The sequence below is a fragment of the Melospiza georgiana genome, chromosome Z (assembly GCF_028018845.1).
Source record: "Melospiza georgiana isolate bMelGeo1 chromosome Z, bMelGeo1.pri, whole genome shotgun sequence".
In the NCBI taxonomy this organism is placed as follows: domain Eukaryota; kingdom Metazoa; phylum Chordata; class Aves; order Passeriformes; family Passerellidae; genus Melospiza; species Melospiza georgiana.
In genome coordinates, this window is record NC_080465.1 from 73,817,859 (window position 1) to 73,845,428 (window position 27,570).

General features: G+C 56.6%; 1 protein-coding gene across 5 annotated transcripts; it reads right to left on the reverse strand.

The window, feature by feature from the left end:
- Positions 1-5,733: 5,733 nt before the first annotated feature.
- On the reverse strand, positions 5,734-21,167 carry DNAJB5 (DnaJ heat shock protein family (Hsp40) member B5). 5 transcript variants are annotated; one of them, XM_058043889.1, is made up of 4 exons: positions 21,126-21,167; positions 14,325-14,569; positions 11,530-12,128; positions 5,734-7,419 (listed from the first exon to the last, which is right to left on the reverse strand). In XM_058043889.1, the coding sequence occupies exons 2-4, from the start codon at positions 14,533-14,535 to the stop codon at positions 7,186-7,188; spliced, it is 1,044 nt and encodes a 347-aa protein (XP_057899872.1). In that variant the 5' UTR covers positions 14,536-14,569; positions 21,126-21,167; the 3' UTR covers positions 5,734-7,185. The 5 variants fall into 5 exon arrangements, with proteins under 5 accessions (XP_057899872.1, XP_057899871.1, XP_057899870.1 ...); XM_058043888.1 differs by lacking the exon at positions 21,126-21,167 and adding an exon at positions 18,764-18,934; XM_058043887.1 differs by lacking the exon at positions 21,126-21,167 and adding an exon at positions 17,582-18,725.
- Between the last annotated feature and the right edge of the window lie 6,403 nt (positions 21,168-27,570).

Here is a 27,570-nt window from a genome sequence, read left to right on the forward strand (position 1 = left end):
CCTCTGCTGGCAAATCGCTCCTGCTGGCGCCGGGGGGACACTCGTGGCAGCAGGGGTGAGGCTGGGAGCTCTGGTGCTCCCCCTGCCTCGCTCCATCCCGTTTGTGGGTTAAACATCACCTTTCTGCTCTAGGGCTGATTCTGCTCCCTGAGCTCTGCAGGGACAGATACCAGCTTTGCTTTGGCCACAGGGAACTAGAGCCAGGTGCTAAGGAGCTCTCCAGGACTCCCCGAAGCCTTCCATAGCTTGGACAGGGGCTTCTTCCTCTCTCCCAGCGGGAGAACATCACCACCCAGCAAATCGAGGGACAGATCCATCCTGGCATCTTTGTCTGCTGTGGAGACTGGGGCAAGGAGGGCATGGCATGGCGGGGTGTGTGGCCCAGCTCCTGGCAGCCCAAATCTTCCCCACTGCCGCTCCAAGTTGCAAATGCTAATTGAATCCAGCAGAGGGCCGGGAAAAGCTTCTCCTTTCTTCCCTGCCATCTGTGGTACAGCTCTCCCAGTGAGGGGACAGCACCCACAGGATTTCCAAGAGCGTCGACCCTTGCTCTGAGGCTGTGTGGACCTGGTGGGAGGGCTGAGGGTGTGCCCCAGACCAGCGCTCACAGCCCCCTCGCTGTGAACCTCAGCAGCCCCAGGTGAGCTGTTGGTATCAACTGGGTTTGGCCCCAGCCCTGCCCCTTTCAGGCCTCTCCAGCAGAGACCCTGGTCAGTCACTGACAGGGCCAGAGCCTTTCTGCAGCACCTCCTCCCCTGCCCAGATCCTTGCTGGGGGGACTGGGCAGCTCCCAAAGGTGCTAGAGAGAAGATGCTGTTGGCTCAGGTGTGCCCTGCGCGGTGTGGGATTAATGAGGGGGAAGCTGAGGGCATCCCCTTCCTTTGCTGACATGATCAGCACCTCCCTGTGCCCCCCTGGGTTCCATCTGTCCCCAGAGCCCTTTCACCTCCTACAGCCCCTACAGCCAGGCCCCATCAGGACCACTGGACTTGATGGGAGCCACAGTCCAGCCATGCTTGATGCAGGGTGGGAGACGTGTCTCAGGCCACGGTGTTGGGGTTAGAGGCTGGTCCCTGATCCAAGTGATTGGCACCCTGCTGCACCACCCCACAGCCCTCTGGGCCCAGCAGGTGCTCCAATCACCAGGGAGTCACAAATGACTGCTCTCAGCAGGTCCCCATCCTGCTCCAGGCAGGCATGGATGTGCTATGGGCATCCCTGCTCCACTGGCAGCACTGAGCCCCGGGACATCCCTTCCCCCTGAGCCCCCCAGCCATGTGTGCCCATGGCTATCCTTGTCCCCTCATCCATGGGCATCCCCTGCCCTATGGCTGTGCCCTCCTCACTGACATTTCCTGCCCCTATGGATGTTCCCACTCCAGGGACTTCCCCACCTGTGGAGGTTTGAACCCAGCTGGCAAATCAGTCCCACTCAGCTGCTCATTCACACCCCACCTGCCTCGGCCCCCTGGCTGGTACACTGGGCATGGTATTCCATGGCATGGAATATCCCTTTGCCAGTCTGGGTCAGCTCTCCTGGCCATGCCCCCAGACAGCTGTTTGTGCACCTGCTCCATGGCAGAGCACAGCACATCAAAATCTCCTTTGTCCCTCCTGAAATATGGATGTTTTCTGCCCTGTGTAGCTCCATGACTTTAGGGTGCGCAGTGTGGGATAGAGGATAGAGGCAGGGCCCTTCTAGTCCTGGTCATTGGATTTGTCACTTCTTGTAGAGATGGAATCACAGAATACCCTGAGCTGGAATGGACCCATCCTGACCCATCACTGAGTCCAGCTCCTGGCCCTGCACAGGACACCCCTAGGGACACACCATGGGCCTGGAGCATTGTCCAAACACTTCTTGCACTCTGTCAGGCTTCGTGCTGTAACCACTTTCCCAGGGAGCCGTTCCAGAGCCCTTCAACCCCTCTGGGTGAAAAACCTTTTCAACATAAATCTCCCCTGACACAGCTTCATGCTTGCCATAGGATCAGGAATATTATACCCTCTGACCCTGCCTGGGGAACTACCCTCTGGAGACTGGGCAGCAAATACTCTGAAAGAACCCTCATGTGTGATTGTTTTCCTTTGCAATTCCCATTCCTGTCTCTCTATGGTCAAGGTAGGTTTTCCTTCCCACATTCTTGTGTCCTCTCCATGTTGTCTCAGGGAGAACCACCAGGTACCCAAATCTCCTCCCTCTTCCCTCAAAGGATGCCTACAGTTACCAGCCCTGGGGAATGGAGGGCTTCCAAAGATGGAAGACAGGAAGGAATTACAGATGTGGCTGCCTCATCCCTAGGAATGTTCACGGCCAGGCTGAATGGGACTCTGAGCAACCTGGTCTAGTGAAAGATGTCCCAGTCCCTGGCAGGGGATTTGGAATGAGGTGAGCTTTGATACCCTCCCAACCCAAACCTTTTTATGACTGGTTCTGTGGAAGAAGGCAGATGTAGTAAAATGTTTCTGCCATAGTTTGGCTCTCCAAGGAAAAAGGCCAAAGGTGCAGTTATGAACAGTTCCCAACAGATGGCTCCCGAAATACAGAGGGAATGGCAGTGCCGAGTGCTTGTATCAGATTTGTCTCACAAATGGAGATTCTGTTGTACCAATGGATCCATGGGCCAGGGCCAATTGTGTGAGGTTCAACCAGGCCAAGTGCTGGCTCCTGTCCCTGGGTCACAGCAGCCCCTGCAGCTCCAGCTGGGACAGTGGCTGGAAAGCTGCTGAGTGGGAAAGGCCCTGGGGGTGCTGGTCAGCAGTGGCTGAACATGAGCTGGGGGTGCCCAGGGGGCCAAGGAGGCCAAGGACATCCTGAAAGTATCAGCAATGGTGTGGGCAGCAGGAGCAGGGCAGTGACTGCCCCTCTGTGCCGGGCACTGGTGAGGCCAAACCTCAAATGGCACATTCAGTTTTGAGCCCTTCACTGCAGGAGAGACACTGAGGTGCTGGAGCGAGTCCAGAGAAGGGCAGTGGAGCTGGAGAAGGGTCTGGAGCACAAGTGCTGTGAGGAGAGGCTGAGTGAACTGAGGGTCTTTATCCTGGAGAATAACAGGCTCAGAGGGGACCTGATCACTCTCTACAGTGACCTGAAAGGAAGGTGTAGTCAGTCTCTTCTCCCAAACAGCAAGTGACAGGACAAGAGAAATGGCCTCAAGTCGTGCCAGTGGAGGTTCAAGTTGGATATTAGGGTAAATTTCTTCATTGAAGGTGTTGTCAAGCATTGAAGCCGGCTGCCATGGCGTGGTGCATGCCGGGGGGTATTTAAAAGATGTGTATCATCAAATCACAGAATGTCTAGGCTGGAAAAGACCTCTAAGGTCATTAAGTCCAAAAATTTAATCAGCACTCCCAAGTCCACCACTAAACCATGTTCCTAGGCACCAGCTCTGTGCATCTTCTTGGAAACTTTGAGGAATGGTGCAGATGGGGCATGTGGAGACACCTATAAACCACTACTGCAGAGAGCAGCTCACCCAAGCCCCACAGAGGACCAATCCCACCAGAGGGGACACACCAAGCAAGGTGCTCCCTCAAGCACACACACAGGAACTTGAGTGTAGGCAGAACAACTCTGTGAATAAAAACTATTAAACTAATGCTTATAACAAACCTAGCCTAACAAGGTCTGCTCAGATCTCTTGTTACTTCATCCTCTGGGCCCACACTGGGCACTGAAGAGGGCTGGTGAGCTTTCACTAAGAGCCATGCAGCCACTCACTCATTCTCCCCACAGTACATGCACTGGGCATGGTGTTCTATGGCATGGAATATCCCTCTGGGCAGTTTGGGTCAGCTCTCCTGGCCCTGCCCCCTCCTGCTTTCTTGTGCACCTGCTCCCTGGCAGAGCCTGGGAAACTGAGCAGTCCCTGAGTTAGGGTAAACAGTGCTGAGCAACAGCTGGAACATCAGTGTGTTATCAGCATTATTCTCAACTGAATCCAAATCAGCACTGAGCTAGCTACTGGGGAGAAAATGAACTCTACCCCAGATCAAACCACCACTTATTCCATACCTTTCACCATGCCAGGTCCCCTGCTTCCCAATGCCCCATTGCCCTTACTGTCTTTTGATATCAGACTTTTGAACCCTTCCACTGCCTAAAGAGAGCCTGTAAGAAGGATGGGGAGAGGTTTCTGATGAAAGCATGTAGTGACAGCACCAGGAGTAACGCCTTTAAAGTGAAAGAGGGGAGTTTTAGATTGGATATCAGGAAGAAATTATTTACTGTCAGGGTGGGAAGCACTGGCAGAGGTTGCTCAGAAAATCTGTGGATGCCCCATCACTGCAAGTGTTCCAGGCCAGGTTTGACGAGGCTTTGAGCAACCTGGTCAAGGGGAAGGTGTCCCTGCCCATGCCATGGGGCAGGAATGAGGTGAGCTTTAAGGTCCGTTCCAGCCCAAATCATGCTTTGATTCTGCAATGGCATCATTGCCTCTGTCTATGGACCACCCCTATAAAAGTCCCTTGAAGTTGTTTAGTTCTTGACCTTGGGCTTTATCTGTCCTAAGAGTCTTTCAGGGCAGGAAGGATGATGTGTGGTGGTGTCACATGTAGAAACCAGCTCTGATTCTGTGCAGGGCTTGGCTGGTTTCACCAAAGCTCATCCTTCCTTAACATGGCAATCAAAGGAGAGCTGGGCTCACATCCCCAAATTCAGAGAGGCAAGGTACCCTGTGATGGTGATGGGCATAGTAGTGGCCATGGAAACTATATGCAGTACTATGTAGCAATTAACATCACCCAGTTTAATTTATTGACTGCTCTCACCCAAAATCAAACCCTCTTGAGCCACACACTGGACTTGAGCGACGGGCACAAGGCCCATGGGTTTTGCTGTCACCTCCTGTCCCTGTGCACAGCTCCTGATGGGAGCACTGTGCAAATATTCCCTGGCATCAGCAGGATTTTCCATGGGTGCCAGTAATGCCTCTGGCTCTCACCCTGCCCCTCCAAGGCCCTTCTGAGAAGAGATGGGCACTGCTCTCTCAGCCCTTCACTGACTGTCCCACTGCCCATGTCAGCCACATCCCAGAGCCCTGAGGGGACAGAGCCCTCACCAGCACTGCTGCCAATCCTTGGCAATGTGGTCAGCTCTGCTGAGGCCATGCAGGTGGGGAGCAGCCATTCTGTGACCCAAGGAGTCGTGTATTCACTCCCTTCCCCTCGTTATCAGGCCCTGAAGGTCCTGTGCAACAAGTACCAAAACAAACAGATTTCTTCTTCCTCTCCCTGCCAGCCCCAAGGGCACCTGGCCAGGGTGGTGGTGGCAGTGACCCTGGTACAGAGCCCTCTCCCTGCTGTCTGCTGGAGCCCAGCCTGGCACCTCCCATCACAACACACACCGAGAAAGTGTATTTTTCAAAATACTTCTTTATTTCTCTCAATACTGACATTACAAAAAAAAAAAAAAAAAAAAAAAAAAGAAGAAGAAAAGAAAAAAAAGAAAATTACAAAAAACCCCACTATAAAACATTCAGGTCTCGTTGAAACCGAGAAAAAAAATCAGCTTGCATTTGCGTGCTGGTCTGTCTTCTCGCTCACCTTGTCCACCACATTTCTCCACATTGAACTCCACAGGGACCAGTGGAGGGAACCAGTGGCCACCCCTGGCTGGCCAAAGCAGGTCATTGATTCAGCAGTGCCTCACAGGTCTCCTCGCCCCACAGGTAACACTGTACAGCTGCGCCCCCAGCCCCAGGGACACCCCACACACAGCCCCCCCACCCCAAGGGACCCCCTGCTTCAAGTCAGTAAAATTTTTTTTTTTAGGAATTAAAAAAAAAAAGATTCCCAGGCAGGGGGAGGGGGATATTTTGGCAGGGGTTTTCTTGGCAGTGCTGCAGTGAATGAGGAGCTGTACAAAGCCAGGTCAAATGTGCCTCCAGCTCCACACCAGCCCTTTCCTGGGAAAAAAAATGGCATGAGGCAGAGTGGGCTGAGAAAGGTAAGAAATATAAAAATTCTCCTGATGGAAATCCAAAGGTTTTAAAAAAATACAGTATTTGAAAATGGAGCCACTAAACAGACTGCCTCATGCACCTCCCAGATCCGCCCTGATGTCCAGAAACCCCTCCTGAATGAATTGTCCCTGTAGAAAAATATATACACACGCCTCTCTCTTCTTATTAGAATCCCTAATTTGACCTGAAACACTAGTGAAACCCACAGCTCTGCTCACGCTTGGCTCTGCTTTTGCACCCAGATTAGTGCTACACGCACACACAACCCCACTCCGGGGGTTTGCTGTTCGTGTGGCTGAATCATCCCCCTTTCAAAAAAAGCCTGGGTGCGTCAGGCCAGTATCCCCAATACAGGCAGAGAAAAACCCTTACGAAGTTTATCTAATGAGCTCTATATATATGTATTTAAAAAATAAAAGCAGCAATGCAAACTCAACACATCTGAAAAAAGAAAGCTCCACCCTGGGCTTTCCCCCCTCCTCCTGCTGGCTGGGCCCTGTGGGCAGCAGGTGCAGGCAAGTGCTGCCCACGGGCACTGGGGACATCCCCGGGCAGGGGCAGGAGGCTGGATGGGCCATCCCCACGTGCTCCGTTGTTTGGCACGGCCGAGGCTCGGTGTAGGCTTGGCACAGGAGAGCGGACCACGGCTGGATTGGTACCGTGGCCCCAAGGTGAGAGATTGTCCAGCTACTGGGGGGGCCACAGGCAGGAGTGACCGGCACCGCGGTGCAGCCGGGACCCCAAACAGCAGCAAGTATCAAAGAGGGGAAGAGAAAAACCAGCAGCGGGGATGCCAGATCCTGCCGAGTCCTATTTACACAGCGCCGGACCCCGGCAAGTCCAGCTTCTTGTGGGAAGAGTGGCCTGAAAAGCAGGTGACATAAAAAACCCACGACACGACGCACCTCCCCGGGCAAAGGGCCCACGGCTCTCGCTCTTGCGAGGCAGAAAAAATGGACCTCTGGGGAGAAAGAAAAGGTTTGGCAGTTTGGGGGAGCTGTGGCAGACAGGAGTCTCCCCATTGTTGGAGTAAAAAACCGGCCAAGAAGGATGGATAGGGGGTGGGTCGGATGGGTTTTTTGGGGGAGAAAAGTAGTGTGAGGGGTTGTTTTTTTCTCTTTTTTTGCATTTAAAAGTGCTGTGACACCTTGGCTCTGTACAGGCCAGGTGCTGTGGCACATGCGTTTGGAGTATTGCTGCTTTGGAGGAGAGTCCCAGGGCTCTAGGAGCATGGGAGGTGCTGCTTGAGGATCTGTCTCGTCTGGGGAGCTATTCTGTCGGGGAAGCGGATTTTGAACTCCACGATCAAGTCTCCTCGCTGGCTGGGGGCCTTGGGGAAGGGCAGCCCCTCTCCACGTAGTCTCTTCACTGTCCCTGGCTTGATGATGTCGTTGCAGGGGAGCGGGATCACCCGTCCATCGATGGTGGGAATGTTCACAGTGCAGCCGCACAAGGCCTGAGAAAGGAAGAGGGAACAGGCCATCAGATGGGGCTGACTCCCCAAAGCATCCTGACAGCCACACCCTGTACCCCACCGGCTGCTCCCCCGGTTGAACTGCCCTGCTCCTGTGGATGCTGCCCAAGAGCATTGGATGATGCCCACTGGTGCAAGCACAGCTCTCTATTGGCACCAGCCTGGCCCAACCACCATGAACTGGGCTGCAGGAGCCGTGCAGGAGAAGGGTGCCCCAACTCTCATGGGGGGGAAGGACTCCCCTCCCCACCTGCTGGGCTGCCCAGAAGGCACCACCAGCACCCAGCCACCCACAGCAACAACGCAGGCTAAATTTAGCTCCTTTCCAGCCCTGTCGGCCAGCCTCAGGCAGCCGAAAATCCAGCGGAGATCATGGGATGCTGCCACAGCCCGTCAGCTGTCACCCTCCGGAGCACGGCAGCTTTGCCCGGTGCTCGGGGTTATCTATAGCACAACAGCCCATGTCCCCTGTCCCCTGTCCCATCCCTGTCACCTACAGCCCCCACAGGGCTACGCCAGCACGGCACAATGGCGTGGCTGTGGCACTGGGCTTCCCTGGCAGCTGGGGGTCTGGAGGGGCTGGTTCCCATCTCCTGTCCCCCCGCACAGCCAGGAGCCAGTGTGGGGGTGCCACCCCTGTGCACCCCAGCCCCCAGCAGCAGCCGCACACCGGCCTGCATTGGCAAGCCACGTGATGCAGGAATGCAGCAAGAAAATCCTTGTGTCCTTAAATAACTCAGACAGCTCTGTCGTACATGTGGGCAGGATCGTCTCCAGGCTTTCAGCAAGGGCTGAGCGAGAGGACTGCGGAACGATGCTTCTGGAAGGGGGTGGGGGCTGGGGGCTTGCTGAGCTACAGCCTCGAGCTTCCATGTGGGGAATAGCACAGGTCTGTCCCTCTGAACTGGGTCCTGGGGGTCCCAGCCCTCCCAAAACACCCTGCAAGGCGAGTGGAGAAAGATGCAATTGCTGTTTCTGGGGTAGGTGGGGGAATGTTCTGCATTCCCCCCCTCTGCCAGGAAAAGCCTCCAAAGGCAGAGCAGCAACAGGCACCAGGAGAAACACCTCATGCTGGCCACTGGCTCTGAGATGATGGATGGGGCTTCTGCAGCAGAACCAAGGCTTTGAACCAGAGGGCTTGCACTGGGATCTGCGCCAGAGCTGGTTCAGGGTCTTTGTTGGGTGGAGAACAGGGGAGAAGGTCCTATCTCCTTTGCATGGCTCATCTGCACAGGCCTCTTCCTGGAGAGGGTGTCCTCCAGGGATGAAGTCTTCAGCCTGCAGGAGGATGCCATCACCAGCTCTGTGCGAGCAGCAGGTGCTTGGCTGATCTCCAGCAGGTTGAGGGGATAACAAAGCACAATCTCCCCACATTAAGGAGTTTGTGCTGTGCATTCAGGCACGGATGCCAAAGCCCTCCTGCTCGCTGGTGCCCAGTGCAGTGTGCCATGGCTGCAAGCGCCCATGTGCGCCAAGAAAGGACACCTCCAGCCACAAAACAGAAAGGAGGACAAGAAGTCCCTGTGGGAACACGTGGATGGGGAAAGCAGGCAGAGATGTGAGCAGAAGCGGGCGGTAACAGCGAAGGCAGACAGGATCTTAATGTTTCCTTCCCAGAGCCAAGACGCAAGAATCCGAGGCGATCGCTCCTCCGCCGTATGTCCCTGTTTTTCATTCTTCTTGCTCAACTTTGCTGGCATTTGGGAAAACAGTTGCTGAAGTAACACCAGTAACCGCGGGAGCTACCCCGCATCCTAGAAAGAGGCTTGGTTTATCCCTGTGGATGAAATCACCCTGGGTTTGAGCACCGTGCTGTGCGAGCAGAGCTTTATCTAGGTCAACACTGGGTCCTCCTCCGCTCGCGGCGAAGCCGCTGGGGCGGGCGTCGGCACCGTCCGCGTCCCAGCCGGGATGAGCCGGGGCGTGGATGCTTCGAGGAAGGTGACGCCAGGTAAAGGATGCAAAGCGGGATGGTGCCCAGGGCAGGCATCAGGCAGCAGCCAGGAGGGCAGGACGCCCTGCCGGCAGCGCTGCCTCCAGGAGAGGCAGCTGCTGGTGGAGCTGTGCGTCTCCGCCCTCCCGCAGCTCCCCGCTGCAGCACGCGCCTCTGATTTTAGGAAGGAAGACAATGAGTCCCCGGAAAAGCACTCCTACATCTGTGATTCTGCAGCAGACAGGTGGCAAAACGCCTGCACTGCCCCAGCCAGGCACCCAGCAGGGCCAGGACTCAAGGGCTGGGAAGGCCCTCCAGTACCCATCACCTGCCAGCTCTCCTGATGGCACTATGTTCTCTCATGGCAGTGGCAGAGACTAAAACTCAGGCTAGAAGAGGCAGCCTTTCAAGGCAGAAGGTGCAAGAAGACACCTAAGGCTACAGCCAGAGGCTGAGGAGATGGAGAAGTTGTGCTCTGTCACATACTGAGGTGGTAGCATACAGAATTGGAGAGCTCCCAGTATCTGCTCGTGCTCTTAAGGAACTTCTTTTCCTGGAAGACAAACGCAGCAGAGTATCACACTGTCCTGGCAAGCAGCAGGCTGGGGATGACAGTCAGCCAGACCAGCAGCCCCATGAGGATGGGTTTGTGCTGGGGCAGGTCAGAGACCAGAAATTCCAGCTGAGAGAGATAAGGAATTGCCTGGACCATAAATTTTCTGCTTTGTGTCTACATTGTGCAAATCTACTGCCAGCATGCAGGCCTTGCTCATGGAGGTCACAGGTGTCCAACACTTCTGGTGCACTTCTTGAGCACGTTTCTCCAGTTACTGCTAAAAAAGTCAACTCCAGGCAGGAGTCCCTCCACCCCGGCCAGTGCACAGACTTGGGCTAACATGGTCTGGGCATCAGCACAGCCAGGTCAGATAAAAGGAATGATCAGAAGGAAATATCTGAGATAAGGCATGCACTGCTCCATAAATAAGGCAGTCTCTCCCGAGTATTTCTGGACTGGAGATCCAGGAGAAGCAGGAATGAACCTCTGCACTTTGCACTGCGAGGGAAACTCCTGAGTCTGCACTATTAGGGGAGCTGAGGTTGCCTCAGGAGTGCCCAGCTCTGCCTTGCCCATGTGCTTTTTGCCCCCAGTACACTCAGGTCACAGCCTGAGCTGGGATGCAGAGCCATCACAGAGCCCTCCTGACTTCCTGGCACACTTCACAAGATCACGTTTTCCTGCCTCAGGTCTGGCCCATTGAGCTTATTTCTATTCAATGCATTTGAGAACATAAATCTGCCTTCGGGAAGGAAAAAAAAAGTCAGCTCATTAAGAAGACAGACAGCGTCTACCGTCTGAAAGGAACAGCAAATGGCAGCTGCCAAAAATGTCAACGTTAAATGCAGCTGCCAGCTGGGATTTATTAAAAGGTAGTTTTACAGCAGCAGTGGCGAACAGCACATCTTGTACTGAGGTAATCTTCCCTTTCCTCTCCCACCTTCGTGCAGATTGCTGGATGATCTGTTGCATCCATGTAGCCCTGCCGTGACCTCCAGGACTGGCAGCCTGGAAGTGTTGAGTTTTACTCATTGCCTGGGTATTTAATTTGTTTGGTTGCTCATCTAGGAAAGCCAGAATCAAAGAAAACAGCTAAAGCACTGCTCAGGGAGGGCAAAAGATCACTTTCCTCCATGTCACCCTGCTCTCTGCACATGGGAAGAAGCACCTGGTGCAACCCTAGGCAGTAACTAAGCCACAGCAGGCTCAGCTACAGGAAAAGCAGGAATCACACTGATGCCACCCAACCTGGGTTTTCTCTTACTCCTACAGAGGATGTGCCCTTTGCTCCACATGTGAATATCCTATGCTAAAACAGAAGAACAAGACATATGAAGAAGGGAGGAAATGGATAAAATGAGCCACCTGAATTGGATCAAGAAGTGAGGTGCATTCCGCAGGGACCACAGCATCAGTGTCCCACACCTGGCATGGAAGTCAAACACCTCCAAAGCCAAGACCAAGTTGGCCTCTGCAGCTCTTGTCTTGCGACCTACCTGGTCTTTCCTATCCAGAGCAGGAGAAGGACTGCCTCCCATCTTGGCCCCAAAGGCCGTGAACCAGTGCCACCCCACATCCCATGGGATTTACCACCTGTACCCACCTCTTTAAGACTGATGTTTGCCGTGTAGATCACGTTTGTCCCGTCCCTCTTGAAGTGTGAGTGAGGCTTGTCCTTGAGGATGAAGACGATGTCTGCAGGGATGTTGTCTGGAGTGGCATCCCCTTCTTTGGGGAAGGTGATTTTGGTTCCCTCCTTCCAACCCCGTTTGATGACAATGTTTAGGATCTTGTCCTCAGTCCGCATGGTCCGGCCATCAGCGTTGAGCCTTCTGCGAGTGATCTTCATCCTCTTGGTGGATCCATGGTAGATCTCTTCCAGGGACACCTTGAGCTCGTGGATGACAGGTGGGTCCTGGACCTTCCTCCGCGTGTGCAGGGACTCCTGGTGCCGCCGGTGAACCCCATTAATGCCGTTGAAGCCGAACCGGCCAAAGGCACTGAAAGGGTCGTCGTCATCATCCATATCCATGTCTTCCTGGTCAAAGCCATTGAACATCCGGGAGCGGCTGCTGGCAAAGAAGATGTCGAAAGGGTTGGAGCCTCCGAAGAAGGATGCGAAGGTGGCATGGGGGTCTCCATGGAAGGTGTAGTGGAAGGTGTTCCCTGAGCCACCTGAAGAGCCACCTCCAGTTTTGAGACCTGGAAGACAAGGGGGAAGAGGAGACATGAACGCTCCCTGTGGGAAAATGCTCTGCAGGGACTGCACTGCCCAGGTGGGAGAATGGCCTCTGCCACCTCCTTCCACCCTCTCCTCAGTGCGCAGACCACCTCCAGCCCAACCACTGTGAAGGCACCATCTCACACAGTCTCATTCCTACACCCTACAAACTCACAATCCATTCAGGTTTCATTCCCTCTATCCCTACTGAAGAACCTCTTTGATTCTCTCCACCTTATTAATCTAATTTTAATTTAAAAAATATCCTGATCAGTCCATCTCCATTGTTCCCCATGAGCAGGCTCCTTCCTACCCCAATAGTCTTGTCTCTGAGACTGGATATTAGGAAAAATTGCTTCACAGAAAAGTTGGTCAGGAACAGGCTGCCTAGGGAAGTGATAGAGCCACCATTCTTGGAACTGTTCAAAAAGTGTGTGGATGTGGCACTTAGGGACATGGCTTAGTGATGAACATGGCACTGCTTCATTAAATGATCTTGGAGATCTTCTCCACACTCAATGACTCTACAGAGAGGTGCAGGTGAGCAGACCTCCAGGTGGGCATGTAGCTCCCTGCACACTGGCTGTATAAAATGCCAGGTAAGCTCCAGGTTTGAATCATTTAGCAACCTTTCCCATGGGAAACTCCCCTGCCAGGTCCCAGGCTGAGCCTGACGTCACAGCAACTCATCCCAAGTCCCAAAGAGTCAAGGCACATGACAAATGCCCCCCAAAGAGGTCACACATGCTCTGCAAGGCTATTTTTGATCAGCAGGGTTGGGAAGGGTTAAGCCAAGCCTAGCTCAGGGACTATTTTCAGGGCACACCAGTGACAGTGAAGGACTATTTCTGACAGGCTGTCCTTTGTCCCAACCCCCCATGCTCTGTCCACAGCAGGACAAGTTTGGGGGTCTCTTCTGAGTGCTGAAGTATTCTGGCTGGGCTGAAGGGGCTTTCCCTTCACCTTGCCCACAAAGCATGTATGACCCTGCAGCTCCTCAAAATGCTGACCTTCATTGCCCAAAAAAAAAGGGAAACAAATCATGTGGGGAAGGTCATAGAACATGAGAGGTTCAACAACGATGGGACATGGGGGAACTTGGTCTTTAACTTGATGGGGCAGCAAGGGAGCTCTTACCCTCTTCCTTAATTCGCTCTTATTTTAGATGCCTGCAGGCGACAGGGATTTTGCCAGATCCCCAGTGAGCCCCACTCCTAATAGACTGTACAGCCAGGAGGTTTCACCTTTAATCCCATGACGCCAGCCTGAGCGGGGTCCGATTTCATTGAGGCCTCCTGGGAAAAGCTGGTTTCCCACTTGAGAGAGTCTCTTCTCATTTTACAGGGCAGCAAATCACTGTGCCCTGTGCATCCATCACAGCCCTGACATAACTAACGGGTCAACAATTAACCCACTGCTGCTTAATCCTGCCGGTGGCTTGTGAGGGGATGCACCTGCCTGAGAGAGGAGCTGCCTCTTCCACCCAGCAGCCTGCTCCTGCCAGACCTCCTGCTCTTTTAAGCACCCAGGCCCTGGGCTGATTAATGCAGATGCTATTCGGCACTCTCCTCGAATGGGGCTGCACTCTTCCATCATTGACTAATAAGGCCGCCTGCCTTGGAGCGGCTCTCCTTCTCCTCCTCCTCCTCCATGCCAACCACCAGACAACAGCAGCCGCTTGGTTTCAAAACAAGGGCCTATTACTTAAATTGGGAAAAGCTTTGAATCCTCTAGGTCAGCCTGTACCAGGGAGGACAGTGGGACCAGTGCCCAAGTGCAGGGGGAGTGTGGGCAGAAGCAGTACGTCTCTGCTGTGTTATTTAGGTCATTTAAAGAGCTGCTAACGAATTACCTTAGGTACAACCCAGGAGGTGAGCTCCTTCAATTTCTCAGCTGGCACCCAAAGTTCTGGGGCAGAGGGCAGGAGGAGCCCAGCCACCCCAGGAAGCAAGCTGACAAATTGCTGTAAAAGTTAAGCAGCCTGGGGAAGAGCGGGATGAGAGGTGATTTCTGCCACCTGTGGAGCCTTCACTCTCTCTGATTCTTTGGCAACCAGTCCCATTTTAGGAGCAGGCATGAAATACTGAAACATCTCTCTGTGAAAACCCTCCCTCACCTCTAAAACAGATTTGGACCCCACATCCCTGCCTCCCAGTGGGGAGTGCCTATCCCCTTACCTTCCTCCCCATACTGGTCGTACACAGCTCGTTTCTTGGGGTCACTCAGGACGTCATAAGCCTCCGCAATCTCCTTGAACTTCTCCTCAGCGTTGGGGTCTTTATTCTTATCAGGGTGATATTTCAGGGCCATTTTCCGATAGGCCTTCTTGATTTCATCTTCGTTGGCACCGCTCTGGATGCCCAAAATCTTGTAGTAGTCCTTCCCCATGATGGCAACGCTGCTGGGAGCCGAGTACTTATTCCTGAAAGGAGAAAGACAGCTCTTTGTGAGGTGAAAATCACACAGGGGCAGCTGGGGACGAGACTGGCACACACTTATTGCGGAGACGATGCTCCCTGTGTCCCACGGGCCAGCAGCACCAAAGCCGGCTCAAGTCCACGCTTCCCAACAGAGGTCAGAGCCCCGGTGCCAGAATGTATCCCAGCTGTGGTTTTATCCCGCTGAGCCCCTCGGCCGGGACGGGCAGACTCATCTCTGAGGCTGACAGGGAGAGAGAGCTCAAGTCGGGGCACGGTGCTATTATAGGGGCCACGCCACTGCTAACGTCAGGCCAGGACCACGTCCCTGTCCGTCCCCCCTGGCTGAGTCAGGAGGGCTGAGCTATGTCCAAATGTAGCTGCCGGCCTGCGTCCACCCCCTTGCCTGGTTCTCTCCCAGCTGGGGACCTGAGACCCAAGTCAGGGTGATGACAGCAGGTTTTGGAGGCTGAAAGCAGTGGCAGGGACGACGTTGTGCCTTCACCTTAGAGGAACTTCAAACATTTTGTTCCTGAAAGCAATTGGCATTCAGCTGGAGATAAGCGCCTCCGGCTGTCAGAGCCTTAATTTGTATTTAGCGGAGAGGGAACTGAGCCGTTAGACAGAAACATCTTGTGATGGTGGGAGGGCTTTTTTCTTTTTCTGTTTTAAAAAAAAACCCAACACTTTCTAGCCTGACTTGCACTCCCCAGCTGGATCTTGCAGTAAGGCAGGAGCTCAGGGCTCACTCGCTGCATCGCGCGGGGGCTGAGGCCGTGCCCATGCCTATACTAAGGCATGGAAAACCCGGTGGCCGTAATTCATCCCCCAGTCACCACTGGAGCCACAGCCACCCAGGGAGCAGCCAGGGGGGATGGCAGGGCTGCTCCTCCAGGCAGAAGCTAACAGGTCCCATGCCTCTCCACAGATGTTTCCCACTGCTCCTCGACTTTTGGTTATCTGACAGCAAACACTTGACACCCCGAACTGCAGGGTCTGGCCTGGCCCCTCTCACACTCAGTGCTGACCCCGCTTCTCCCAGGTGCTGCCCTTGCACTCCCACTGCTCACATCCTGCTCCCTGCTACAGTCCAGTTTCACCCTATACTTGCTCCAAAGACACCTGAGCCACCCCAATCCACTGTGCCCCTCCAGCAGAGGGATTATGGAATGGGGTGTGAGTTTTGGCCCTTTCCTTCACCGTCATACAAGCTACCAGATGTTCTCCCCACCCTTACTCTCTGTCCATGAGGTCCCATTGGAGGTCACAGAGGGATCTTCCAATCACCACAGCTCGATCAAGGGTGGCCATGCTCCCCAAGGATCCATGCTTGGGTGCTGCTCTAAGCATCTGGCAGCCACATCAAGCATCCAACACTTGCCTTGGGCCATGCCCTGGGTAATGACCCCCTACAGGAGCTTGGAAATTGGCCCCACATTTGGCCACCTCCATCCAAACCACCAACTTCTGCTCTTTTTTGCTCCAGATGCGGAGGAGAAGCTTTGCTGTAGATGGGGAGGGGGGCTAAGGCACCCCTGAAGGACACAGTGAAGGGAGATGGGGGCATCTGCAAACACTGTACAACAGCTCAGGCGGCACAGAAGAGGTGGGAGGAGGTCCCTGGGGGCATAAAGAGCATCTGACAGCGTCTCCTGTGGCAGCTCCCGGATGCCAGCACATTTCTATACCAGCTCCTGCATGCAGAGATGCCAGCAGCACCCAGCCCACGCAGGTGCTGGGGGATGCTCTGCCCCCAGCCCACATCCACCTGCCCATTTACCCTCCCTAAGTGCTGGGGAAGCTGCAGGAGACCTGGTGTGAGCAACCAGCAGGAGAACCAAGAGCTATCCTGTCCATTCTCCACACCAAAGGTCACTCCACTACCCCACATCCCCACAGCAACCTCCAGTGGAGGGCAGGGGCTCCCTGAGGCTGGTACTGGGATGATGATTTGGCCCTGTCTGGCCCTGTTGCTGACCCTCCCACAGCGAGAGCAAACCAAGCAGCGCTAAAGATAACCCATCACACCCTAGCTCCAGCAACACAGAGCTGACAAACCTTCAGCTCTCCCTGCCCAGGGATCTCAGTGTCTGGCTCTGACCCCACACAGCCCAACCTGACAGCATCACTGGGACACCCTCATCCAGCCAAAACCCCACAGTGTTTCCCATGAAAAGACATCCCAAAAATGCAAAATTCTGTCGCTACCCACAAGATCTCCGGTCTTGCCCACCGAGAGGTCTTTGGCCAGGGTGGGGATGCCTGATAGGATCTCTGACCTGACCAAGGACCCCTTTGTCTGGCTGGGCATGAAGAAGGGAATTTCTGTACCAAAATGCATCCCGGTGCCGCGTTTACCGTGCCAGAGAGGACCAGGTGCCGGAGGGTGACCCGGTGGGTTAAGGCACACTCCCGAGGCTCAGCTCACATGCACAATGGTGGTAAAACACGACTCTGTCCCCGCAGAGCCTCCCTCCTTCCCTCCCACCTCTCTGGGATCAGCTGTGCCTTGCCACCGATCTTCTCCCCCTTCTGCTCAGTCATCCTCTCCTGACTTCCCATTTAACCCCCTCGGGAGCGGTAGTGGGGGGGGCTTCAGGCAGGCAAAGGCATTCCTGTACCACCCTTGCAAATCAGATGTCCCCAGATAATTCACGGCCACCCTGCCTTGGTGAAAAGCACAGGCATTCCCCTGCCCTGCCGAGCCAGCCTAACCTCCATCCTCCTCTTGCAACCACACCAAAAGAAAAAAAAAATTAAATAAAGAATAAATCTTTGTTCCGGCCCCGCACATGACATCAGCCCGAGCAACCGCTGGGCTAGCGCGCCAGCTGAATAGCGATCGTTTGACATAATCCCTCTGCTCGGTAGTCATCTAAGGGAACTAACCCACCCTGGCAACGGCACAAGATTTTTTTTTTTGCCTCATCTCGGGGTGCAAGGTCACCGCGGGATGCCAGGGACAGGCACCGATGGTTTAACGAGGACACAAGGTCGAGAGGCGGAAACCCACTTACCGAAACTTTACGAACACATTCATAGTCCAAGCTGTCATTTTTAAAGGCTCTAGCTTTATTTTAAACATCGCGGCTGTCCGCAGGCGGCGGCAGGTGCTGTGTGCCCGGCCGGGAGGCGCTGGAGGGCGGGAGGAGGGTGGCGGGGCAAAAGGCGCTGGCTCGTGCCGGGGATGCCGCCGCCGCCAAGGGATGCTCTGCTGGCGAGTCCCCCCCTCCAGCTCCTCCGGCACACCCAAAGGGCAGCTCTTCGCCAGCCCGGCAGCCGTGGTTGGCTCTGACCTCGCTCCCAGGATGGCTCCGAAAGGGCTCCTCCGGTGGACGCGGTGCCGCCGGGGAGCTGCCGTCCTTTGTGTGCTTCCCAGCCGCGCACGGAGAGACCCTTCAATGGAGTCACTCGCCGCGCCGTAATTTTCCTTTTAATTGGTTTCTTGACGCTTTCTCGTTAAACGGACAGATTAAGACACTTCTGCTTAATCCGTCAGTTGCAGCATTCCTCTTCTCCGCTGCCACAAGGCACCCGGCCGCCTGGCACCGTCACGTCCCCCACGCAGCCCCCTCCAAGGAGCGCAGGGAGCGCAGCCAGGAGCCCCCCGGTGTCCCCAGAAACGACTCTGCTGACGCCCAGGGCTGAGCACCCGCCAGGCGAATCGGGTAGGGAGAAAAGTAGGGCGGCGTTGATATGGAAAAAAGTCACGTTAACCAATGTGCACCTCCCCAGCTTTTCCCGTTCGGATGCATGGGGGTCCCTGTGTCCCCCGCACCGGCCGCCGGCACCGGTGCCCCGGCAGAAGGGATCTGAGTGCCGCATTCCCGCCCGGCGTCCCGGGCTCCCCGTGGCGGCAGGGCAGCGGGACGGGGACGGTGCGTCCCCCGAGCCCACGGCGCAAAACCTACTTCTGAGAAGTCACCTTCAGGCACGCCAAAGAAAGCTCATGCCACCGCGTCCCCTCGTCTGCCACCGTCACTCGCAGGCCACGGAGAGCATCCTCTCCAGAAGCTCTACACCGAAACTAGGCAGCCGTACCGGGGGTACCGCCAGGGCAGCTCCTGCATCCCACCCGCGGCAAGCGAAGCAGCCGGGCGGGCGACAGCCCCATCCCGCCGTGTCCCCAGGGGCTGCAGTCCCGCCGGGCTCCGAGCCGGCGGGGTCCGGCCCGGCGCGGGTGCCGAGGCAGCGCATACCTCTCGGCGCGGCTCCAGAAGAGCAGGATTGCCGGCATGGTAGCGTATCCCGGGCTCAGTCAGAGAGCTGCTGGGGATCTTGTCGCGCCGGGGCAAGCAGAGGCACCCGTGCCCGTGCTGGATGGCAGTCTCAGGCAACCAGGCAGCAATGTCATGACTACCCGCAATGAATCATCCCCTCCCCGAGCCCCCACACGCACCGCCCGCCTCCCCCTCCCCACCGACAGCCCCACTGGGGTGCCGGCACCTGCGTGGGGACGGGGTTAACCCTCCCCTCGCTGCCTCTGCCAGCACAGCCCCCGCTGCCAGCCCCGCCGGCGGCCGCCTCCAGCATGGGCACGGAGCAGGACCCCCGCCCAGAATGTCCCCAGAGAGGGTCCCAGATCCCCACAGCCACCAAGTGCTGTCTCCTGCGTGGGGATGGTGTCAGGTACCACCTGAGATCACCCCCCGACAAGGTCCCCCATTTTCCAGACCTATCTGGTGCTGGCTCTTGGCTGGAGATGGGGTCAAGCCCCTCACAGTGTCTCCCCAAGTAGGTTCCTCTCTTTGCAGCCACACTCGGCTGCTCACAGCTGTGTGGAGATAGGGTCAAGCCCCTCATGCTGCCTCCCCGTGTAGGGCACCCCAATTCCAGAGTCACCAGGATGCTCATAATGGCATGGGGATGGCTTTGAACCCCCCCAGTGCACGGACCACCACCCCATGCCTCCCACCCAGCCCCACTGTGGGGCTAAGAACTTCAGGGGGATGGGGCTTGTCCCCCTCCCGAGCCCAGAGGCGCTATCCTTTTTAGGGGCTGTCACACTCACAGGGGTTCACTCATGCTTTGTGCCCCAGAGCACAGACCCACAGGGTCCAGGGGTGACCCCCTGTCATGATCAAGCCCCACTGGGACCCACTGTCTGCCTCAAGAGGAAAGCAGGTTAACCCCTTTCCTCCTGGTCAGCCCTCCCAGGAGAGACTGTCACCTCGACTGAGGACAGGGGTTAACCCCTTCCATGCTGGTCCCTCTCACCGTGTTACTGTCACCTGGGTGGGAGGTTACCAACTCTCTCACCAGCCAGTGCAGCCCCACTGGGATACACAGGTACCCCCAGGGTGGTGGTGGAGGGCTGCTGACCCCTTCCAGGCCACACCACATAGCTCAAACAGAGCACATTATTCCCTCCAAAGTGAAACAGGAGAGAGGGATTAACCCTAACCTCACCAGCCTCTCCAGCTCCACAGGGCTGTACTGCAGCCCCATGGCAGGGGGTGTCACCCTCTCTCTCCCTGCCCCACTTGGATGCACTATCTCTGTTATGGGGCACGGGGATTAACCCCTTCCTGACACACTCTTCAGGCCCACAGGGACACATGGTCACCAGGTAGGGCAGTTAACGCAGCTGACCCTGACCCACAGCCCCACCAAGAAACCCTGACAGTCCACAGGAGCCAGAGATGCCAACTCCTTCCTCCCCCACCTTCAGCCCCATAGAGACTCCGTGTCACCCCATGGTGGCAGAACAGGCTGGCTACCCTCTGCTCCCCACCCACGAAGGGGCAAAGGGGCTAAGCTCTCACACCCACTGCCAAACCCTGTCAACCCTTGGGGCAGAGGCTGATCCTGCCAGGCCCTGGGGACACCCTGCCACTTCATAAAGCAGAGGTTTAGCCCCCAGAGCAGGACAGACTGTCACCCCATGGGTGGAGGGGGGCAAGCACCCCCTCCCAGCCCTACAGGGACATGCTGTCACCCCATGGGCAGAGGGGCCAATCAGCCCCGCAGTGACACCCTGACACTCCTCGGGGCGGGGGAACTGACCCTCCCCAGCCCCACAGTGACATTCCACCATCCCCACAGGCCAGGGGGACTGACGATCCCCCAATTTCATGGCAACAACTTGTCACGCACGGCGCAGGACACTGACGGCTGAGTCCCACAGCAACCCCTGTCACCCCCAGGGCAGGGGGACTGACCCCACAGCGACACGCTGCTAACCCCTGACAGGGGCACTGCCCCCCACCCCAGGGTGACCCTTTGTCACCCCCCGCCGGTCCCACAGGGGCACCCTGTCACCCGGGCTGGGGGAGACTGATCCCCGCCCAGCCCCACGGCAACACCCTGTCACCCCACGGCCCCACCCCACAGTGACACCGGGGTGACATGATCCCCCCCACCCACAGCGAGCCGCTTCGCTCTGTGGGGCACTGGGGCTGACTCCTCCCTGCCCCTCGGCAACAACTTGTCACCCCTTGGCAGTCCCGCAGTGCCGCCCTGGCACCCCGCAGGCAGGCGGGCTGGCCCCCGGGCCGGGCCGGGCTGCGGGGGTCGCTGTGGGGGTGCGGGGGCGGTCGGGGGGGCCCCCCCGGCACTCACCGCTCCCGCTGTCCCGGGGCGCCGCGCGCTCGCTGGGCCGCCCCCGCCCCCGCCCCCCGGCCGCCACGTCAGGGGAGTCCCGCCCGCGCGCGCCACGCCCCCGTTGGCCCGGGGGGCTGTCCATCGCCGCACCGCGCCGCGCTGATTGGTCTTCTCTGAAAGAGAGGCGGGGCGAAGGCGGACCCCCGCCGCTCACCTGCCCGTCTCTCCCCCCCTTGCCGCGCAGTCGCCGCCTTCCATTGGTCAGTTCAAGCCAGCACCGCCCTTTCGGCGCTCTCTGATTGGCCGGGCGCTCGCTCGCAGCGGCGGGATCCCCGCGGGGAATCTTCTGGAAAGGCGTTACGTCACCGAGGAGCCGCGCCTCAGGCCGTCCGTGGGCGCGCCCCCTCCTCCGCCGCCCGCGGCTCCGGGGGCTCGGGGAGCGGGGGCCGTGACCCGGCCGGGGCTGCGCGGCGGCCGTGGGTGGTTCTGAGGGCACCGGGGCACCCAGCGCCCTGTCGGGGGTTGGGGCTGCGCAGGGCCCGTGCCCCATCCCCCAGGCCTGACGGCCCCCAGGACCCCGGCGCAGGAGGGCTGTGGTGGTGCAGAATCCCTGAGGGAATGAGGTTGGAAAAGACCCCTGAGCTCAAGTCCAGCCTGTGAGTGGACACCACGCCATCAACCAGACCATGGGCACTGAGTGCCAGGTCCTGTCTTAGAAGCACCTTCAGGGATAGTCACTCCACACCTCCCTGCGCAGCCATTCCAAAGCCCAGTCACTCTTTCTGTGACAAAAATCTTCCTAATGTCCAAGGAAAACCTCTCCTGGCGCAGGTTGAGGCTTTGTCCTCTTGTCCTGTCAGTTTTTTCCAGGGAAGAGAGACTGACCTCCCACCTGGCTACACCCTCCTGTCACAGAAGATAAGGCTCCCTTTGAGCCTCCTCCAGGCTGAACACCCTGAGCTCCCTCAGGTTCTCATCCCCAGCTCCATTGCCCTTCTCTGCTGAAGGAGGTTCAAGGTCCTGCAAGCACTTGGCAGGGCCAGGAGGGCTGGATCCAGGGTGGGAATTGTGAGGAGAAGGTGTCCGGAAGGTACTGGAGGAGCAGGGCCATGCAGTGGGAATGCAGGGCAGTGCAGGCATCTCAAGAGCCCTGCCTGCATGAGGTGTGCCCTGCTCCATGTGGGACTGCTGGGGGCAGGAGGGACAGCAAGTCCCTGAGGAGCTTAAGAAGGACACTACTGTGCTGGAGTGAGTCCAGAGAAGGGCAGTGGAGCAGGTGAAGGGTCTGGAGCACAAGTCCTGTGAGAATTGGCTGAGGGAGCTGGGGCTGTTTGGAGAAAAAGGAGGCTCAGGGGGCACCTTATCACTCTCTGCAACTCCCAGGAGGTATAGCCAGATGGGGGTTGATCTCTTCTCCCAGGCAGCCAGGGACTGGAGAGGAGGACAAAGCCTCAAGCTTTGTGCCAGAGGAGGTTTAGGTTGGACATTAGGAAGCATTTCTTCGTAGAAGAGGTAATTAGACATTGGAATGGACTCTCCATTCCTGGACTCCAGGTGATGGAGTCAACTGCCCTGGAGGTGTTCAAGGAGAGATTGGACATGGCAGTTCGTCCATGATCTGCTTTACAGGGCGGTGTTTGGTCATAGGCTGGCCTCAATTAGCTCCAAAGTCTTTCCCTAATTGGTTCTGTGATTCTGTGGGGCACTCTGAGGTGTCTGACAGGATGATGGGTGAGCATCCCCTCCCCAGGAACAATGCCATAGCCAGATCAAACACTCAGTGCGATGGGGCCAGGGTCGTTATGCAACAGAGGGTGGCTGTGACTCTTTAGATGGTGAGGGCTGACATTGTGCTATGCCTTTTCATCATGGAAAAGCCACTGGGCTCCAAAGCCCTGGTCCACTGGGAGGCTCAGTGTCTGTGTTTAAAACAGCTTCTGCTCTGACATCGGTGCATCCCACCTTCGCAGAGTCTGTGGCCAGCCAGCTGGGAAGCTGGATAGTTGAGCCACACATGCCCTGTGTGGCTCAGCTATCACATGTCTCCTTCCAAAGTGGGGGTGCCTTTGGGCTTTTGCCTTGTGAGTCTCCCCCTTGATGTTTCCAGCATCCCTGTATGGGCTAGACTGGTAACAAGGTGGCTCCTGGTTGTAGGAGCTGTCTGGACCCAGTGACCTGGATCTTGTCCTGAGAAATCTGGCTGTCTTGAGGAGAAAACCCACAACTTGATGCTGTCAAATTAGTGCAGAACATGGGGACAACATCCTGGCTGCACACCTGTCCATAGACTGAGGGGGGAAGCATCTGGTTGTGCAGGTGCTGCAGCTCGTGAGTGGAGCTGAGCGCTGCTGTGAAGGGCTGAGGCTGTAAAGATGTTTGTCCTTTTGTAACCTCTGTGTGCCTCCTTGCTGATGGAGCGTTTGGAAAGGGCGCTCTCACTTCACAGGCGCTCAGTTCATCTCCTCCTTGTGGTTCGATCACAGCTCTGTCCTGCCTGGGCTCCTTGGCTCTGCCGAGTCCCTGGCAGGGTGTGTGCAGCCCCCTGGGCTCCTATTTCCCACCATGGCCTGTCCGTGGAGCCCCTCTGAGCTGGGAGAGCCGGAGTTCGCTCCGCTCAGCCCGTGGAGCGGCTGAGTCATCGCGGTACTGACCCAGCACTTACTGCGGCCCGTCTGTTCCGCTCTGTGCTCTTCGGTGGCCCCGGCCCCGTGCCGGGGGGGCTGCGTGTCCCGCGCCGTGCCCATGCCCTGGCCTTGCAAATGCTTTTTGTTCTGGCTTTTCATCGCCGGCAGCGCTGGAGGCCCCGGGCTGGGGGAGCTGGTGCTGGCCGTCCCCGTGCTCACAAATGATCTGCTTGGTGTGCAGCCTGCCCGGGGACAAACAAGGGCTGCGGGCCAGGGGCTGGCTGCGGCCCCGCTGGGCAGGAGCGGGGTCAGGGCAGAGCGCAGCCTCCCCTCCTTGGGGGGCAGAGGGTGTTTTAACCAAAACTGCGCCTCCTTCGCAGCCCGTCTCCCTTGCTGGCACATCCGCACCCTTTTAAAGACACGCCGGGAAAGTGCAGGGAGGGGTGGCAGGAATAATTAAAGGTACGAAGCCGTTTCCATAGATGGAACAATTACATAAACTGGCTCTCTTCCGTCTGGGGGAAGAGATGACTGAGGGAGGCATGATGGGGAATAATAAAATCCTGTGTGGTGGGGGGAAGGAAGGTGAGCAGGGAAGGGTTGCTTGAGTTCCTGTAATTGGGCATCTTGTGTCAAATTATGCAGTGACATTTCAGGACATGAAGACATTTCCTGAAGCAGTTTGGGATTAACCTGTGGAAATGGTGGCCTTAGGTGAAGTGGTAGAGGGAAGATGTAGGAAAATTGTTTGGGATGAAAAGGCAGTTGAGCAAATTCCTGGAAAGAGAAATCCACGAGGGCTGATGAGCCCACTGATGTTGGTTCTGGTACAGGAAATCCCCAGCCTAGAGGCGTGAGCAGCACGCTGTGTTCACCTGGAGCTTCAGCTGTTCCTGGTACTTTGTGCCTCACTTCCAGAGGTGATGGGGAGGTGGGAAACCACACTCTGGGCTGTTCACCTGTTAAAACATCATTACCTGATGTCTGAAGGTTGGAGCAGAGGAGAAGGCCACTTACCTCTGCAACCGCCTGTCCGAGTGCCGTGCCACTGCAAGAAAGACCTTTCCCAGGTTGCTTCCACCTCCTTCTGGATCTGGATCTCCCCATGGCTGAGCAGATGGGGCAGGAGCAAGGCGCTGGCTCCTTGCTGCACTGCTCCCTTGTCCTGCTCAGAATCCCCTGCTCAGTGCAGCGCAGGGAAGTCTCCAGTGTCTGTGGCTGGGTGAGCTGGGGAGATGCATCTGAGGACACTGGGCTTGGCAGCAGCAGGGTTTGCGCTCTGTTCTCCTCGGCAAGAGCAGCGCCCACGCATTTGGTGCTGTCTCTCCTTCTTGCCTGTTCCCATCCTCAGAGGTGTCGCCCGCCTTTTCCAGCACCCTGAGCTGCAGCAGGAGGAAAAGGCTGCAAGGGAAAAAAAAATCCATGTTCAGTTTTATGGGTTTTTTTTAAATGGTGGGATTAATGCTCCATACCCTGCCTGCTGCTGTCCTGGCTGTGGTCTGAGCTTGGTGCATCTCTAAGGAGATGCTGGTGGGTCACCCTCCAGCACAGGCTGGGCTCTTATGTCCTACAGAAGCTGCTGTCCATACAGGGGAACCCTGTCCAGGAGACCTGGTAACTGGCATCCTTGGGATTCATCCAGCCTCTGGCTTGTCCTCTGAGGAAACCACCAGCTCTCACCAGCTCCCAGTCACTCTGGTTGTGTTGGTAGCCTCAGCATGTGGTGGGGCTCGTGTCTGCCCAGCTCTGAGCATGGGGTAAAACAGATGGGAATGGTCCCCAGCAGTCTCGTGCAGCAAGCAGGATCAGCCACAAGGTCAGCGTGTGCTGCTTGGGGCGTTATCCAGGCTCACATTGCAAACCACCAAGGACAGTCATTACAGCACTAGAAGAGCTTGTTCCAGCAGCACCTTCCGTGTGCTTGTGCTGCTATGTGTCAGAGCCTGACTGGCCTCCCAGGGCGTGCAGAGGGAGGGGGTGGGAGCTGCTCTCAGCCATGATGATGGTGTTCGGTTCGTCCTCCCCGGCTGGGCTGAGGATGAGGATGGTGGCCGCTGTCTCTCCCCTGCCAGCGCCGCCGGCGGCAGCCGAGCCGGCCGCTCCGCTCGGCACTCCGCACCTGCGGGGGCGGCATAATGAGCCATGTCCTTGTCTCAACCTGCCGCTTCCTCTCCCGGCAGCGTCTGTGCTGCCAGCTGGGTTATTTTTTCTTTTTCATAATTTTTTTTTCTTCTTCTTCTTTTTTTCTCCTTTCTTTTTTGCCTTCCCACCGCTATTCTTGAGTGGTTCCCAGCCGGTGGTTGGCAGGCAGCCCTTGCTGGAGACCATCTCCCGGGCTGACCTTTGCCAGCCCCCTCGGATGAGCGCAGCGGGGCTCTCCTGCCGCCCCCGTTGGGTGCGCGGGGGAGATGCGAGCGGCTCTGAGTGGCAGCGTGTGGGAGGACTGGGTCTTCTCCAGTCGCTTGCTGTCCCCACCTGTGCTCATGCTCTGCTGGAGGGGCCAGATCCTGAAGGCAGGAGTGAGTGGGAGGAAAGGGCAGCATGGGGGATGCTGCAGTGCTTTTTCTGTGGTAGAGCCTGGGAATAAGGAAGGTTCCACTCAGCAGATCCTGCCTTTGGACACCTTGGTTTGTCCTGACCAAGCCTGTTGTCCCCCTCACTGAACCACCAACGCAAAGGTCTAAACTGGGCATGCAGATTGTGTGGGCAGGGAAAGCCCCCCCTGGAGCCGTTTCTGCCAGCCATGTATCCAAGCAGTTGGAAGAGGGAAGGCAGTGTCCCCACCCTAGCTTGGCATGCTGGAATGTGGCAATTTGTCCCGAGTTGCTGTGGGAATCATCAGCAGGCATGGGACTAGAATCTGGAGTGTCCTGACTCTGGTTGTGATGCTACCCAGCAAGGCAGGATGATAGTAAATGAGAGCCAGCAGCAGCCCCACAGCCCCGTCATCCTTCTTGCCACTCACCCCTGATCTCCACATCTCCCTGGGAGGAAGGCCAGCTGTGCCAGGGAACCCAAATAGCGTCAGTCACCCCTGGGGACCCATCTGCACGTGGAGGACGCCTGCTGAAGTTTGGGTTGGCTCTGTTTCAGCTTCCAGCCTTTGCCCTGCTTTCGTCAGCAAAGTTGTCCTGCAGCGCTCGGTTCCTCCTGGGCATGTCTCTCCCAAGTTACATTTTGGCCCAGCTATTTACTTGGTTTCTCCTGGGAATGTCTTTCTCTCTCCAAGTTACATTTTGACCAAATTGTTTCTGCTGTGTTTGGGTGTCAAGCGCACTCAGCTGCTCTAGTCTGTTGAGCCACTCTGTCGTTTTGGAAATTTTGGCCCTGAAACATTCTTTCTAGGACAGGGGTGTCCCCAGGTGCTTCCAGCAGAGATGCTGTCCCTGAAAGTCACAGCTGGAGGTGGGTAGCTTCTCCAGCCTGAAGCACAGGTTGGAGACAAACCCTGCTCCATCTACTGGAAGTGTGTCCATCTGATGCCTTCCCATTGCAGATCTGCCTGGCATCTAATTCTTGACATGCCAGATGAGCTGTGAGGAGTTCATTGGGACAGCAAGTGGTGCCCAGCTGACTGCTGTAGCAATCTTCATATCTCTGTGGGGCTACCAAATGTGTGACCTCCAGAATAAAAATAAAAATATCACAGGGATTGTCTGCAAGGAGAGTTTCCTGAAAGAACAAGCTAGGTTGCCTTTATTTTGGTCTTGGCTGTTCTCCATTTCCCACCAAACCTCCTTCCATGTGTCTGCCCTGGCCCCATGGCAGGTGATGCTCAGAGGGATGCAGGTAATGTTTTTTGAGGGCAGAAGATTCTGCTGGTGCTGAAGTGGTTTGGT

Bases quoted from the DNA above. Each gene is read 5' to 3' on its own strand.
- DNAJB5 (XM_058043887.1), bottom strand. From the start codon at position 17,649: ATGTTTAAAATAAAGCTAGAGCCTTTAAAAATGACAGCTTGGACTATG. The intron at 12,129-14,324 runs GTAAGGGGATAG...CTTGTCTTCCAG, and splicing joins CGACCAGTATGGGGAGGAAG to GTCTCAAAACTGGAGGTGGC. The intron at 7,420-11,529 runs GTGGGTACAGGT...TTCCTTTCTCAG, and splicing joins CAAACATCAGTCTTAAAGAG to GCCTTGTGCGGCTGCACTGT.